This window comes from Odontomachus brunneus, unplaced genomic scaffold (assembly GCF_010583005.1).
Source record: "Odontomachus brunneus isolate Ranch 3 - 2012 unplaced genomic scaffold, Obru_v1 Obru_scaffold_092, whole genome shotgun sequence".
Classification (NCBI taxonomy): domain Eukaryota; kingdom Metazoa; phylum Arthropoda; class Insecta; order Hymenoptera; family Formicidae; genus Odontomachus; species Odontomachus brunneus.
In genome coordinates, this window is record NW_022639542.1 from 777525 (window position 1) to 791031 (window position 13507).

Consider the following 13507-nt stretch of genomic DNA (forward strand, 5'->3'; position numbering starts at 1 on the left):
TCCTACATGACCGTAAGTTAGATCCGATAACTTATTATTGTGCTTGCACGTATGTGTATATGTGTGTGTGTGTGTGTGTGTGTGTGCAGGTCGCTGCCATAAGACCGCCGCGCAGGAGAAACCGACGGAAATTGTTGTCTATTTAAGAAGCCGCGTACGTGGTGTACTTGTGAGACAAAATGGACGTAAGTGTAGTACAGATATTTATTCTTTTCACGACAGAGTGTCGCGTTGGAAGTCCACGACGAGTCGTCTCGAACGACCCACGATATATAACGCTTAACGGGCTCCTCTTTCGCCCATTCCCTCGACAGTTGTTCACTGACCTACGCCAAACGTGACGTGGGGGCCCACCGTTGGAGAATTTCGGCATCCCCATCGAGGCAACCAGTACACACCTGCGCGCTCTCGCCGTCGTCGAGGTGTACGCGCGCGGACTGTAGGCACGGCGAATTCTTCCGTGACTTTTGGCGGGCAGTGTACGGTGAGAGGAAAGGGGTCCGAGGGGGCTGGCAACGGAGGGAGGGACGGCGCGGTGTGCACCGCCGCCGGTCGTTGGGTGAGGTCAGTGTCGACCGTTCGCGAGTTGGACCGGGTCTGCGGTCCCCTCGTTGGGCCGGTGCCGACACGCCTGTTCACATACACACACACACACAGAGCCGTGCACGCGAGCGCAGCTGCATCGTCCGTGCACAGACACGAAGCGGGCAGCCGCTGCACTTGGCTGCATCGAGCCTCTCTCGAGCGCGCACCTAGTGCGGCCTCGCGAACGCGACCGGGTCCCTGTGTGCGTGCACGCGCGCGCGGACACGTCGCTGCGAGTGTGCGTGCGCGAGCGAGCGACACGCTCCCGGTTTCGCAGTGTGTTCGCCAGGAGAGGTGCATCGCCCTCCGTCGCTGCGTCAAGGCCAGCGAAAATACTCGCTCGCTCGCTCGGTTTGTTCGCTCGCCTCGTTCCCTCTTTCTCTATCCCTCTCTCTCCCTCTCTTCCTCTCTATCTCTGTCCCCCTTTATCGCTTTGCCGCGCTCTTCGGCCCGCTCTCCTCCTCTTGCGCAGCGAGAGCCCCTCCGGCTCGGTTCGCGTTCCCTTTTCTCCGTTTCAGTCACTCCGCCGAAAGGTCCCCTCTCTCGCGTCCCGTTCCTCCCGCGGGCGATCCTGCACTTCGACTGCATCGCGCTACCGCGAGAGAGAAGACTTCGATGAACAACGTAGTGAGAGCGTCTAACGAGAGAAATAATGCCCAAATTAGTTTGCACGTTGCGTTATATTTCAGCAACGAGCCCGGGAAAATGACGTTCGTCACGGTTCTCGTCTATCATTTTGTCATCGTGACATGATATCCGGGCGAAGCGGTAATTGAAGAAATTGACGTTACTTTGTGCCGATCCGCACATGTCTCGGCATCATTTCCCAAAATTTCTTTCTCGAAAATCTCTCGGAGACAATTTCGCGACGCAGTCGCTCTCTCGCGAAATTTCGCTCGGAGCAACTGAAACCTAGTCAATTATGCGCGACTCCTATCGGAGGCTCCCGAAGGGATGCGAATTTACGGACCCGACAAGTTCTCGCGTACAAAACATGAGCGAAACGTGCATCGTCAATAGCTTGGCACGACGCTTCGTTCTTTGCGCGCGCGACACGCACGACGAAGATGGAATTAATTCGAGGCCCTCGAGCGGGTTCCTGTGAAGTGCATGAAGTACGAGGCTTTGTGGCAACACGGCAAAATGCATCGGGCCCGGAGGAGCAGTGCACGGGGAAACGAGAGATTTTACTTGTGTAATTGCTTCGTGCAGTTATATCGGAGGATATGAAAAAAAAGGAAATTAAAGAAGGAAAAATAAAGAAATCCATATTAATAGCCGTTGAAATTTGTCTCTTTAAAATTAGATTTGAGATTTTACTTGAATCATACACTGAGAGAAAAAAATGAGATTTTACTTGAATCATATACTGAGAGAAAAAATGTTGATTTAGTTAAAATTATAGTTATTTTTGGGCACCACCATGTTTTCTGGTTGTTCTAACACGAAAGTGGTACCATACAAAGCTTATCATGATTATATTATAATAGATAGTATATTATTATACATATAACATATTATATTACAGTAGAATTTAATAAAAAAATAGTTTCCTAGTGACTATAATTTATAGTATTTATTCTTTTATGTAATTATAGTTACAAGTACCAAATATGTTTTTCAATGTATAATATGTGCAATATCAAGATAAAAGCATCAAAATGCCTGAACACTAATACCATTTTTTTCTCTCAGTGTACATTAAAAATGTGAATACTCGAATTTAGAGCGATAAAAATGTTCAAAAGTAGGTGCCAGCGCTGTTAGAGACAGTGGAATTTTTTCTTACACTCATAATCGCAATTCAACTAAAGAGAGAGAGAGAGAGAGAGAGAGAGAGAGAGAGAGAGAGAGAGAAAGAGAACTCGCATTTAATTCCAAGTTCAAATCTGATTATCTCGCCTCAGAATTTTAGGTCTAGGATCCCGAACTTTCGTTCCCGCGTTCTCGCGTAACGCATTCCTGTGCGCGCAGAATAATCGCGTGACTATATGTATACAAATGCGCAATAAATTTATTATCCGTCCGATAGTTCATACTTTGTTATTTCGCTGCTTTTTGTCGCCGCGAATATATCGAGCAAAATTAAACTCGTATCATTTTCGTGAAACGCACAGGTGCGCGCGCGCGCGCGACGCCACTTTTCCGCGGTGAAATTAATAATACGAAAATCGTGTATTTTATCTCTGGCGTGTGTGTGCACACGCGCGCACGCGTGATATATGTACATACGCGGCGTATACATTAGTCGTATTATTTGTTGTTGCACGTGCCTGCTGGCAAACACGCAGTGTTCACCTCTCCCGAGAGAGGTTGTCATGATTAAAAGAATTAAATATGTCGATTGATGGCGCGATTGATTGGCTATTCGGCGATCGGCGATGTTGACGCAAGTGTTTTCGGCAGACGCGCGTGGCCGTCGCGACGTCGTGTCGGACACACTTTCTATTTGTCCTGATAAGAGTGAATGGCCGAAACGGGAGCAACGACACGCTCGCGATTGCCGAGTTTCAGGTATTATCGTGACATAAAACGGGCAGACGCTCCGAGCTTTCGAGGAAAGCCGTTTCTTTTAGAGATTACCGTGTATTTAGCGCGCGGAACATGCATTCGCCGAATATCGCCTCGTGTTTCTCCGACGAAAATAATGTCCTAAGAAAAGATCTTTATTTTTTGTTATCAACTTGTTACGCACGATGGACAATTCGAGAAATATTCTTTATGCTTTCTTCAAATCGCTGAGAAACACTTTCGTGTATTGAAAAAATAGTCATAGATAAGAGACATTTATTTTTACATTACAGACAACATTATAAATTTTTGTTTTCATATAAGTTTTTTAAAATTTTGCTTTTTATATTTCTAGTAGTACAGAAATAGACCGTCAGTAAAGTTTATCAGGGAACATTAAATTTCGTCAAAAAACAGCGACTTTTTGTAATCTTTCAATAGCACATTTCAGTTCCTAAAATATCCGAATGTCGATCTAATTCTCGGCTGTGAAATTCTAGAGTAATTTTTGTTATAAAATTCTCTTCGTGCGTTTTCTCGTGCGCTCAAGGATTGAGATAGCCACCTGAAGGGAAAATTCGAGAAAACTGATTGCAAATGAACATGAACATTGAAGCTATGAGGTACATAAGAAAAAATTTTTTGTACGAAAGTTCGTCTTCGATTTGCGATTTGCGAATCTGGACGCCATTGCAGGCCGCCGACCGACTCGTTAGAGACGACGCGACGAGACCGCGCGCTTCTGTCGATGTAGATCGTCACGGTCGTCGAGCCGCTCTTCCCCGTTTCCTTCGTACTCGCGAAAAAGGATCGTCTAGTATTAGCACGCGCCCCCCCGGAAAAGTGTGATTTCGCGATGCGTTGTAACGAGAAGCGCATAAATATTGCATGGTCGCGCTGGAAAAGCCTCCGTGCATCGGATTCAGGGCTTAATACATATTTCATAGCAGCTGCGCGCAACAAGTATTCACCGCGCGAGCGCAAACGTATCAAACGATTATACACGGTCGCCGTTGTTGAACGGCTCGGCTCGACTCGGCGAGGCGAGGCGAGGCGAGGCGGCCCCATCCGCGCGAAAATAAGGCCCAGAACTCCGTAATGAAGTGCAGGCTTAGGATTCCATGGAGGAACGTGGGGTAGCTATGGGAATTTCACAACGCGTTATCACGAACGGATATTCATTGCAGCGCGGCCGTGGCTTTACATATTTCGAGATCGGCCGTCCTGTCACGTGGTCGAAACGCGCGCGGTGTAATCGCCGGCAAGTCGCCGATTATTGGTGGTACTGTATAGGTAAAACGAGAGGAAAGCTCGGTGCGCTTGAATTATCTTTAGAAGAAGCTCCTCTTGCTCAGATTAGACTCGATGTGAATAATACACAGTGAAAATTTCATAGTGAAAATTACCATGGCACTTAGTCTTATCTGAGAAACAGACCGACATTTCTCTGCGCGTAATTGCAGACAATCCTATCTTTTCATTTTTTTCACATGCGCTATCTATATTTCAGGAACTGAAATTTATTGTAGAGAGAAGTTTGCAATGTTTCTAGTGAAATTCATCTTGTTCCTTAGCAAGATAGACACTCACTGACAGTCCTTTCTCGCGTTATCAGAAATAAAATTGAAAAGAATTTATTTGAAAGAGAAAAACTCGTGTGTACTATAATGTGTAATACATTCTCGTGTGTGATATAATTGTGTAAATTAATTGAAACAGAGAGCGGTTTCTCATTTCTCACTCAATTAGTCTCCAGGGAGATACCGAAAGGAATTTTCCGCGGCGGTGAGCCCCGCAGATTTTCTAGCGGAAGAGCGGTCGGCCCAGCCGAATTCTCTTCGGCAATCGGCCGCGAAATTGATCGACGCGTTGGAAATGAGTAAAACGATCGCCCACACGTTCGCTGAGTAAAACTCAGTGGTTCTGGTGGTCAGCGCGCGCTCGTTACGCCGAAGCTATCTAGCGCAGCTACCATGGAACAGGTGTTCCCGGGAGTGGCACGAATTATTGTGGAACATCAGCTTACGGGGCGAGTTAACGTTGAAGCCGGGTCTCGGTATTACGGCCGCGTCGGCAATAAGTGCCAAGTGTTTATGGGTTATGAGCGATAAGCTCCGGTACGCAAACTTAAAAGCGCGCCGAGTGCGCGCGCGCGCGCGCGAGATGTAAACTTGCAGTAAACTAATTAGCCGTGCGCAAAGTATCGAATTATAAGAAACTAATTAATTTTGAAGGTAGCCTCGCTGCTTAGGAGCTCCCGAAGGGTGGCTCAACTCGCGGCGGACTCTTCGTAACGCGATCTTCGCTTTGAACAATGTTCGTTGCACCGTGGCGCGTAGCGGCTATTTGGAGCGTGAGACGAGCGTTTCCTTTTTTCGCGACCGCCGATCGAAAGACAGGAAAGAGGAAGGCGGCGATTTGGAAGGGAGATGATAGTTTTGCTTTTACACGCGCGAAAGTACGGGCCCGATTCGTCTCGGGAAATTGCAGCGTGCGATGCTACAATTATCACAATTGTGTATGGCCGCGTATCCAGGCACGGCAAAAGTGTGCAAAACACAGATTTCTCACACTTGAGATTAACTTTAAGTTATTGAAATTACAAACAAATATGCAATATGTTCAAAGATCAACAAATTTGAACGTCTTGAATATGTTTTTTACCTCTTCAATATTAGACCCTTAATATCCAAAATATTTAAAAAAATATTTTAATTAGAAAAAAATTAGAATTTTGTAGAATACACGAAAAGTTCCTCGGCGCATTGTTAGTATATGATAATGAGAGTTTTTCCAAAACTTTCCAAAAATTTTTCCAAAGAGATAACTCAAAAAGGAAAATAAACAGAATAATTGCTTCTTTTGGCAATAGAGAATAATATTTTCCTGTTTGTAGGATATCTGCGCGCATCAAGAAATTGCTGAGAATCACGCAGTCTTTCTCGAAAATCACGATTCGATCGATGCGGAGTCGAGCGAGGGAACTCGCTCGAGTGAAAAAGCCGAAAGTTCCGTGAGGCGTACAGTCAGTGTGCGAGTGAATGCACACAATACTCGCGATTGAAATCATTTCCGGCATTGCGCGGCCGTGCGCCGCGACGGCGGCGAGCCGATCGTCCCGCGCTCGCGAAATCGCGCAGAGCGTGCCACGAGTGTGCGGAATTAATAAACAGCGATGTTTATTGCGCCTTTGCAGCCACCGGCGCAGCGAGACACGGCCGAGACAAAAAGGATCCTCGGAGCGTAGGTACGCTGCGCTCTCGCTCCGCTCCGCTCCTCTCCTCTCCTCGCCGCTGCAACGCCGCGTGCACGGCGTTACGCAACGACGGGCTTTTAGTGGGCCGTATAGTTGCGCCATTCGCATAGTCGTCCGCTTATAGTCGCCTCCGATCGCCACGCGCCGGCCGAGGCGACGCGAGAGCGTAGGCTCGCGTTTACGCCGCCTATTCGATTTCACGTTGCCGGCCGGTCCGGTGTAACCAGCGGCTCGCAGGCAATCCGCTGGCAAATTGCGACCGGACATCCGGAATTCGGTGCGGATCGTTACTCGAACTCCGCTCGCGCGGCTCTGCCATTACGCCCCTGCAACTCGGTGCCCTGCAACTCTTGTCAATTCCACCTAACGCACGAATTGTCGATTCCATCTAACGCACGAATTGTCTCGGGAGAGCGAGAGATGATCGGTTGCGCTTCCTACCCAGACGTCGTTATGGACGTTGAACCTCTCATATACCGGCCCGAGCCGCGCTCGCCTCTTCTTCGCTCTTTCTTCGCGTCGCGCGGCATACACGAGGGGAGTCCTGAGTAAAATTCGCGAGGGGTTTTGCGTGACAATGTGGGGGAAAAGATCCAAACGCGGACCATGGTCCAAACACGATTTATATTTTGGCCGATGTTTCGACTTTGTACGTTCTACCGAGAATGTTTGAATCATTTTCTTCGAGGCACAGCACGCAACGAAACTTGATTGCACGGTTGTTTTCGAGTCAGTTTGGATTTTCTGTTTCTCGACATCTGAAAAGTTGCCTGGGTAGGTATATCCCACTTTTATTTAGAAATGACATTTAGTAGACATCCCACTTGCTTGATAGCACGTACATTCGCCCACAGAAAATTTAAATATATCAAGATATAAAGGGGAAAAAAGGTCATACTTGGGCCTTCTCCTCTATCTTTCCGACATTACGTGCGTTAGGTGGAACCGAATTGACAGCTCAGTCCAGAACCGACGCAAACTAGAACGTCGGTCTCGTCGCGAAAGTTACAATGTAGCTTTCAATGTAAATGTTACTATGTAACTTGCATAAATGTTAATGCAATTACAATATAAATGTCGGACGTTCGGCGTTTAGAAGGTGAAAAGGTGCGCGAGGGTCGCGTCGAGGATTGCATGCCGCGGCGCAAGGCGTGCCAAGGCGGTGAACGCGCGCGATGCTTCGCCAAATTTAAGGCGTCGGCCTTGAGGAGAGTGAGTTACCGCGGTCCGCGGACGACAGAGTCGTCTCTTTGTCCTAAGTGCGCGGCGGTGCGCACGGTGTGCGCTGCAACGGCGGAACAGAGGGGACATTCTCGGCGCGGCCTCACGGTCGCAGCTGGTGCCAATTTGCCCGACCTTGTGCCGAGTTGGCGAGCAGTTTTGACACACCGGGCGGAGGCGAGAGAGAGAGAGAGAGAGAGAGAGAGAGAGAGAGAGAGAGAGAGAGAGGAAGAGAGAGAGAGGGAGGGAGAGAAAGAAAGAGAGATGGATAGAGACAGTAGCACAGCGCGCGTCGTTCGGCCGGTGAGAGCGAATGCGAGAACGGGCGAGAGCGAGTCGGCGATGACAACCACGGGAACGGATGTCAACGAACCCGCGTGCACCGAAATAGCGCGCGCGAGGACGTAAACGGCGAAACGGGGCGTAATACGCGATGCAAACCTAAAATTACGGAGTCGTCGTTGTCGTTGTTGCGGCGCGATTGTGGCGAATAACGAAGGAAAGAGAGGAAAGGAGAGAAGAGAGGTGGGAAAGAAAGAGCGCGAGAAAGATGATATTCGTGGATGTTAGCGCGAACGGCGAGTTACATTGTTGCGAGAGAGCGATGCGAGAGCGAAGGTCGACTCGATACCCCACGAGTCATGCACGATTACAATTGAGTCGGAGCATACGAGTCGCCGAGAAATCGCAGGCGAGTCGCCGGGGCTCTCTCTCTCTTTCTCTCTCTTTCTCTCTCTCTCTCTCTCTCTCTCTCTCTCTCTCTTTGGGGGGAATTCGTCGCTTGTCTGTCGCGCGTAAGATATTCCTCGGTGGTGCGCGTGGGTGGCGGGTCCGCGGAATGCCGATCGTAACTAGCGCAGTAGGTAGGCAGCGATAAATAAATAATTCCGATCGAACCCGCGGCCCGGAGATATAGGTGTGTACCTGACCAGCTCGCCGCTGCCCACGTAGCTGCGCGCACAGGTTACTCGGCACCAATGTTGCACGAGCGGACCTTAGGCTGCCGGCTCCTCGCCGCGGAGCTCTTGATCGAGCACGTCAGAAACGAGATATACGCTAAAAATTCTTGCAAAATACGTGGAAGTCGAGAGGTGTGCATAAATCCACAAAAGTGACACTTGCAACGACTCGATCAAACAGACTTGTGAAGGTAATTCCAATACTTTTCTTTTATTCAAATAATCAACAAAACAAGTATCCGTACTAAACGACAAGTAACTGTAAAATTAATGTGCAAGCTACCTCATTCTAATCCACCTTCTCTCTCGTGATTTTGTCGCGTTAATTTTACGGTTACTTATTATTGATTGTTAGAGTGAAGGGGAAATGTCGGGCTATTTTACGGCTCTGCTCGATCGATGGCGAATAGCATTTTGTGAGTATATCATTTCACCTCACCGTATTTTGCAGGTATTTTTAACGTGTACTTCCCTTGAGCGCTTCTGGCGTCATTAATCAAGATGGCCGCGGCAAGAAGGAGACTGAAAACGCACGAGGCATTGCCTCTAATCGTTCCCGTTCGAGGTCCCGTTGATTACCGCGAAGCGTGATGAATCTCTTTAGAAATCCCTCGTAGAATGAATGTGCAACTCGAAATCGTATACGCCAAGAAACATGTGCATCTGTTTTCGCGAAAGCGCGACCACGGCCACGTTTCGTTTTCGAGACGATATACCGAAGAACATTGTTGCGATCTATGAGGCGCACGCGAGCCGATTCGTTTTCTAAACGACGCTTCTTTGTTAATGCGCGCGGATCAATTATCTCACATATTCCAACGGTATGCGTATTTGCCTTTCGGGTGGACTGTGTTTTCAACACGCCTGCGAAACTTGATGTAGAAATACTATACTCTCTCTTTCTCTCTCTCTCTCTCTCTCTCTCTCTCTTTCTTCTATAAAGCGAGAAATCCCGGTATTATCTTTTTTGTTTCACTTTTTCAGAGTGTCATTTTTTCAGCGATGAAAATCCACGTATATGTGTACCCGCGCAATTTCCAACGTCGCACGTGCAATATCGCGGCGGCGGTGTGTATGAATTATTAAGGGAACATGGACGATTTTATCTGGCCACGTAAGCGCGCCTCGTGTCGCGTGAATTGCGCGAAAATACGCGCTCACTATCTCCGCCGAAGCGACGGAAGATCAGGTGACAGAGAGAAGCGTGCCCGCGCTTCCTCCTGTCTTTTTTGCTTTTTCGATTTTTCTTTTCTCTCTCTTTCTTTTTTTTTTTTTCTTTTCGTCGCGCCACCGCAATTCGGAGAGCGTTCACAAGTGCGTCCATGCATCGGCGCGTGTGGGCACACAAGGACGTGAGGCCGGCTTTGCGTGTCTTTATTTGTTCAGGCGTCGTGCACGCTATAGAGACGCCGGTAATGCGGAATCCCGTGCCGAAACTATAACGCAAACGCCAACAGTCGGCAATATTTAAATCTGAATTTCGCTCACGGACAGAAAAATTTCGCGTGTCGCGCGGTAGACGCCCAACGGCCATCCAATTAAACTCCCGCCGTGCAAAAATTGAATCAAAATTGATAAAAAGTGAAAGAAAATAAAAAAGAAGAATTTTCTTCGACAAGCCCAATGATATATTGTTTTATAAGTTTTAAAAGTATCAATTCCCGGACATTTTTATTGTTTTAGTCTTTGAATATGAATATTTTAACTTTCAATGCGGAATACATATATATATTTATATTTAGAAATAATTGATGTGGAAAATATCTGTATTTAACGATCACAACAATAAGAATGTCAAGAATTAAGTACGTGATTAAATACGTACCGGACATTAGTACTTTTACCTTTAATTACTGCAAAATTACTTGGTGTTTTTACCTTTTAACTACTGCAAAATTACGACCGATGTCTTCGTGTGAAGGATCGTTCACAACACGGTTGCACCTATAGAAGCAAAAATGATTGATTTAACTAAAGTTATAGTTATTTTCGGCTCAAAACATATTTTTTGCTTAAAATGGTAGCAATAACATATACATGGCATTATATTAATACTAACATTATATTGAATTTAATAAAAAAAGAATGATTTTCATTGCCATAATTTATAATAATTATTTCTCTGTGTGATTATAGTTACCAAACATTTTTTCTCAGTGTATTTCCTTCGTGTAAACTCGTGAAAAATGAAAAGTTTCGTTGAACTCGTCGATGAAGCTTTTCATTATTTACAAAAATTGACGAAGAGAACAGATATACATGATCAACTCACAGACTTTAAAACGTGACTGCGAGCGCATTTTGTAAACGACCTTTAGCAGCTGCAAAACAGGACGCGGTTGACTAGAAGATAATGTTCTCTGCGGCGCCGATAATAATCATCGATCATCGTCTGCCGGTGTAGCCGGAGGCGTTTCGTTTGCCCGACATAGATGCATATCCAGAGATGCGACGTTTCGCCGCATCGAGTCGGCGGCCGCGGATATAAAAGTCGTAAACGCGCGCGTATCGTCGCACAGATAATTTCACGAGGCGCGGAGAAGGCGAAACCGCGCTCGCTCGCTCGCCTAATGCCGTTGCGCCTCGCATTGTCCGCACCGACGCCCACCCGGGTCCGTTTATAAATCCGCAACGGGCGCGCGTGCTTAATCCGCGCTTACGCGAGCGTGTGCATGCGAGAGCGCGCGCGCGCGCGACAATGCGCCTCGCCGCGAATGCGCGGATTTATCGGCGAGATGCTGAGACAATGCGCGCCGAGATAGGACAGCTCTATTAGGATCGCACCGAATTCCCGTGAAAGGCACTTAGCTTTCGGCATTGTTGCCGGGTTAACGATTCACGCGCGACGATATCAGCTTATCGCGCGATATACACCGACCGCGTGGAAGAATGGACGCGCGATCGAGAACGAGAGCCGCGGTTTTAGCGAAGAACGAGCGGCAAATGTCGGGACGCGCGCAGATACGCGAGAATGAGAGCGGGCGTGTATCGACGATAGTCGACGATAACGACATGGGAGAAGATCGCACTGAGAGAAAATAATGCTTGCGTAACTGAAATCTAACTGAGATTATGTCTTGCTCCAATCACATATTTCTCTCTTGTTCTAACACGGGAAGAAAGTATTAATATAATTGAATAGGGCCAGACGAAAAATTCACCGATGAAAAAAATATGTCTCTTACTATGACCGAAAATATTTATCTGAACATTCAGTTACATTAAAACGCGGTTGAGGTAATTGAAAGCAATTGGCTCTGAGTGAAAATTCACTATAAGAATCTTTCTGTTTGTACGTTTTTCATTTGATTCCCAGATAACAAAAAATTGAGTTACACTAATCGTTTTTTTAGTGGTAACATGCATATAAGATTGTTATTGCTGACACTATAGCTAAAAAAAATGATTTTCTTCATTTAGAGTATAATTTAGAGTAATCATTTCTCTTATAGGATTATAGTTACACATATCGAGTATTATTCTCTCATTGCCGCGGAATATTAATTAGACCTCAACTGGCCGCAGGTTGCGGTTTCGAAGATGTCCGATTCTCGGATGAAATTCGGTGAAATAGTCTCAAGTGCTTTCAAATAAATACATTTAAAATCCGCTTCCTTTCTTTCGATTGCGTCTCTCGGCCCTTCCCGTCGAATTAAACCAGTTTCCCAAAGGTAATGCTCAAGTGTAATATCGGTAGTTTAGATATAAGTGCTACATGGCCGGACGTGAGTCAGCAAACCATTAAAACACGGACGAAGTAATGATCCCGGCTGACGTATATCGAGTAATACTTACTGTCGCTGTATCGTGCGGGCGTCGCTTTCGCAAACGCGCGTATCACATTGCCCGATAATTCGTCGTCAAGTGAGTGAGTGAGTGAGTGAGTGAGTGAGTGAGTGAGTGAGTGAGTGAGTGAGTGAGCGAGCGAGCGAGTAAGTAAGGGAGCGGGCGAGCGAGTGCGAAGAACGCGACGAAGACTTCACCGGTGGGCTTTTTTGCGGCGGGGACGGCGAGGGAGAAGAAGACACCGGAGACCGAAAGAGACGAAAACGTATGGCGAGAGACCTCGATTCACGGCGGAGTTCGAGGTCGGGCCTTGTCTACCCTACCAACCTACCTACCTACCTACCTACCGAATGCGGGCTTTTGGGCCCGCCTCCGACCTTCGCGGCGGGCTGAGCAAAGGACGGCCTCGATTTCGTTTTATTAACACGTAGACTCCGACAAACATTCGGGCCGAGGGATCGACCTCTTCCGAGGCCGAGCCGGCGGCACGGTCCGACCGAAACGTCGGGAAGACGCCAAGATGGATGGCGGAGTGTGGGAGGACAACCCAACAGTTGTCTTGATCCTCGAGCGCTCGCGCACTCTTTGGGACGCGTCTACGAGCAATTTTTCCGCACGTGTGTTTTGTGCACACTTGCTGTCATTTGTCTCGGTATGTTCTCTCCGATTTGATCGATCGAAATCAGAAGCCTTATGCTGCAATTCTAGACAAAATCGTAAAACTCGTAACTTCCCAGACAGCACAATGTTCAAAATCGGGTCATAAGACGTCTTTAAGACATCTTTAAGTTTATAAGGTAATGTCTTAAAGATGTCTTAAAGACGTCCTAAAGACATCTTATGACTCGATTTTGGACATTTGTGCTGTCTGGATTGTTTTCGTAAGAGCTTATGAGTAGATTTGCAATTATATGCGGACTGTATGTCATGTGATAACTTGTAAATATCTATGATTTTGTTTTTGTTTTTTTCGTAAGCGATTTTACGATTTTACGATTTACTCGTATATTTGCTTAGAATTGCAGAATTGTAGCAATTTTTAGATCGACTGATCGCGGTGCGAGGAAGAAATTTGTGTCCTTTGCAAGAATATTATAAAATCTTGTCGGGGAAGAAGTTGATTCGACTTTGGGCAATAAGCAAATCGAACGTTTGTGTCGATTTAATATTCTTGATCGAAATGTCCTGA

General features: G+C 46.9%; 2 protein-coding genes across 3 annotated transcripts in view; one reads left to right on the forward strand and one right to left on the reverse strand.

Moving 5' to 3' along the window:
* The window catches only part of LOC116848270, a 225591-nt gene that overhangs the window by 124231 nt on the left and 87853 nt on the right, over nt 1-13507 (reverse strand). The window contains exon 3 of the mRNA XM_032824171.1: nt 10411-10476. Within this exon, the coding sequence (XP_032680062.1) occupies nt 10411-10476 (66 nt within the window). The remainder of the gene's footprint in view (nt 1-10410; nt 10477-13507) is intronic.
* The window catches only part of LOC116848284 (mushroom body large-type Kenyon cell-specific protein 1), a 380233-nt gene that overhangs the window by 122481 nt on the left and 244245 nt on the right, over nt 1-13507 (forward strand). The window lies entirely within an intron of this gene.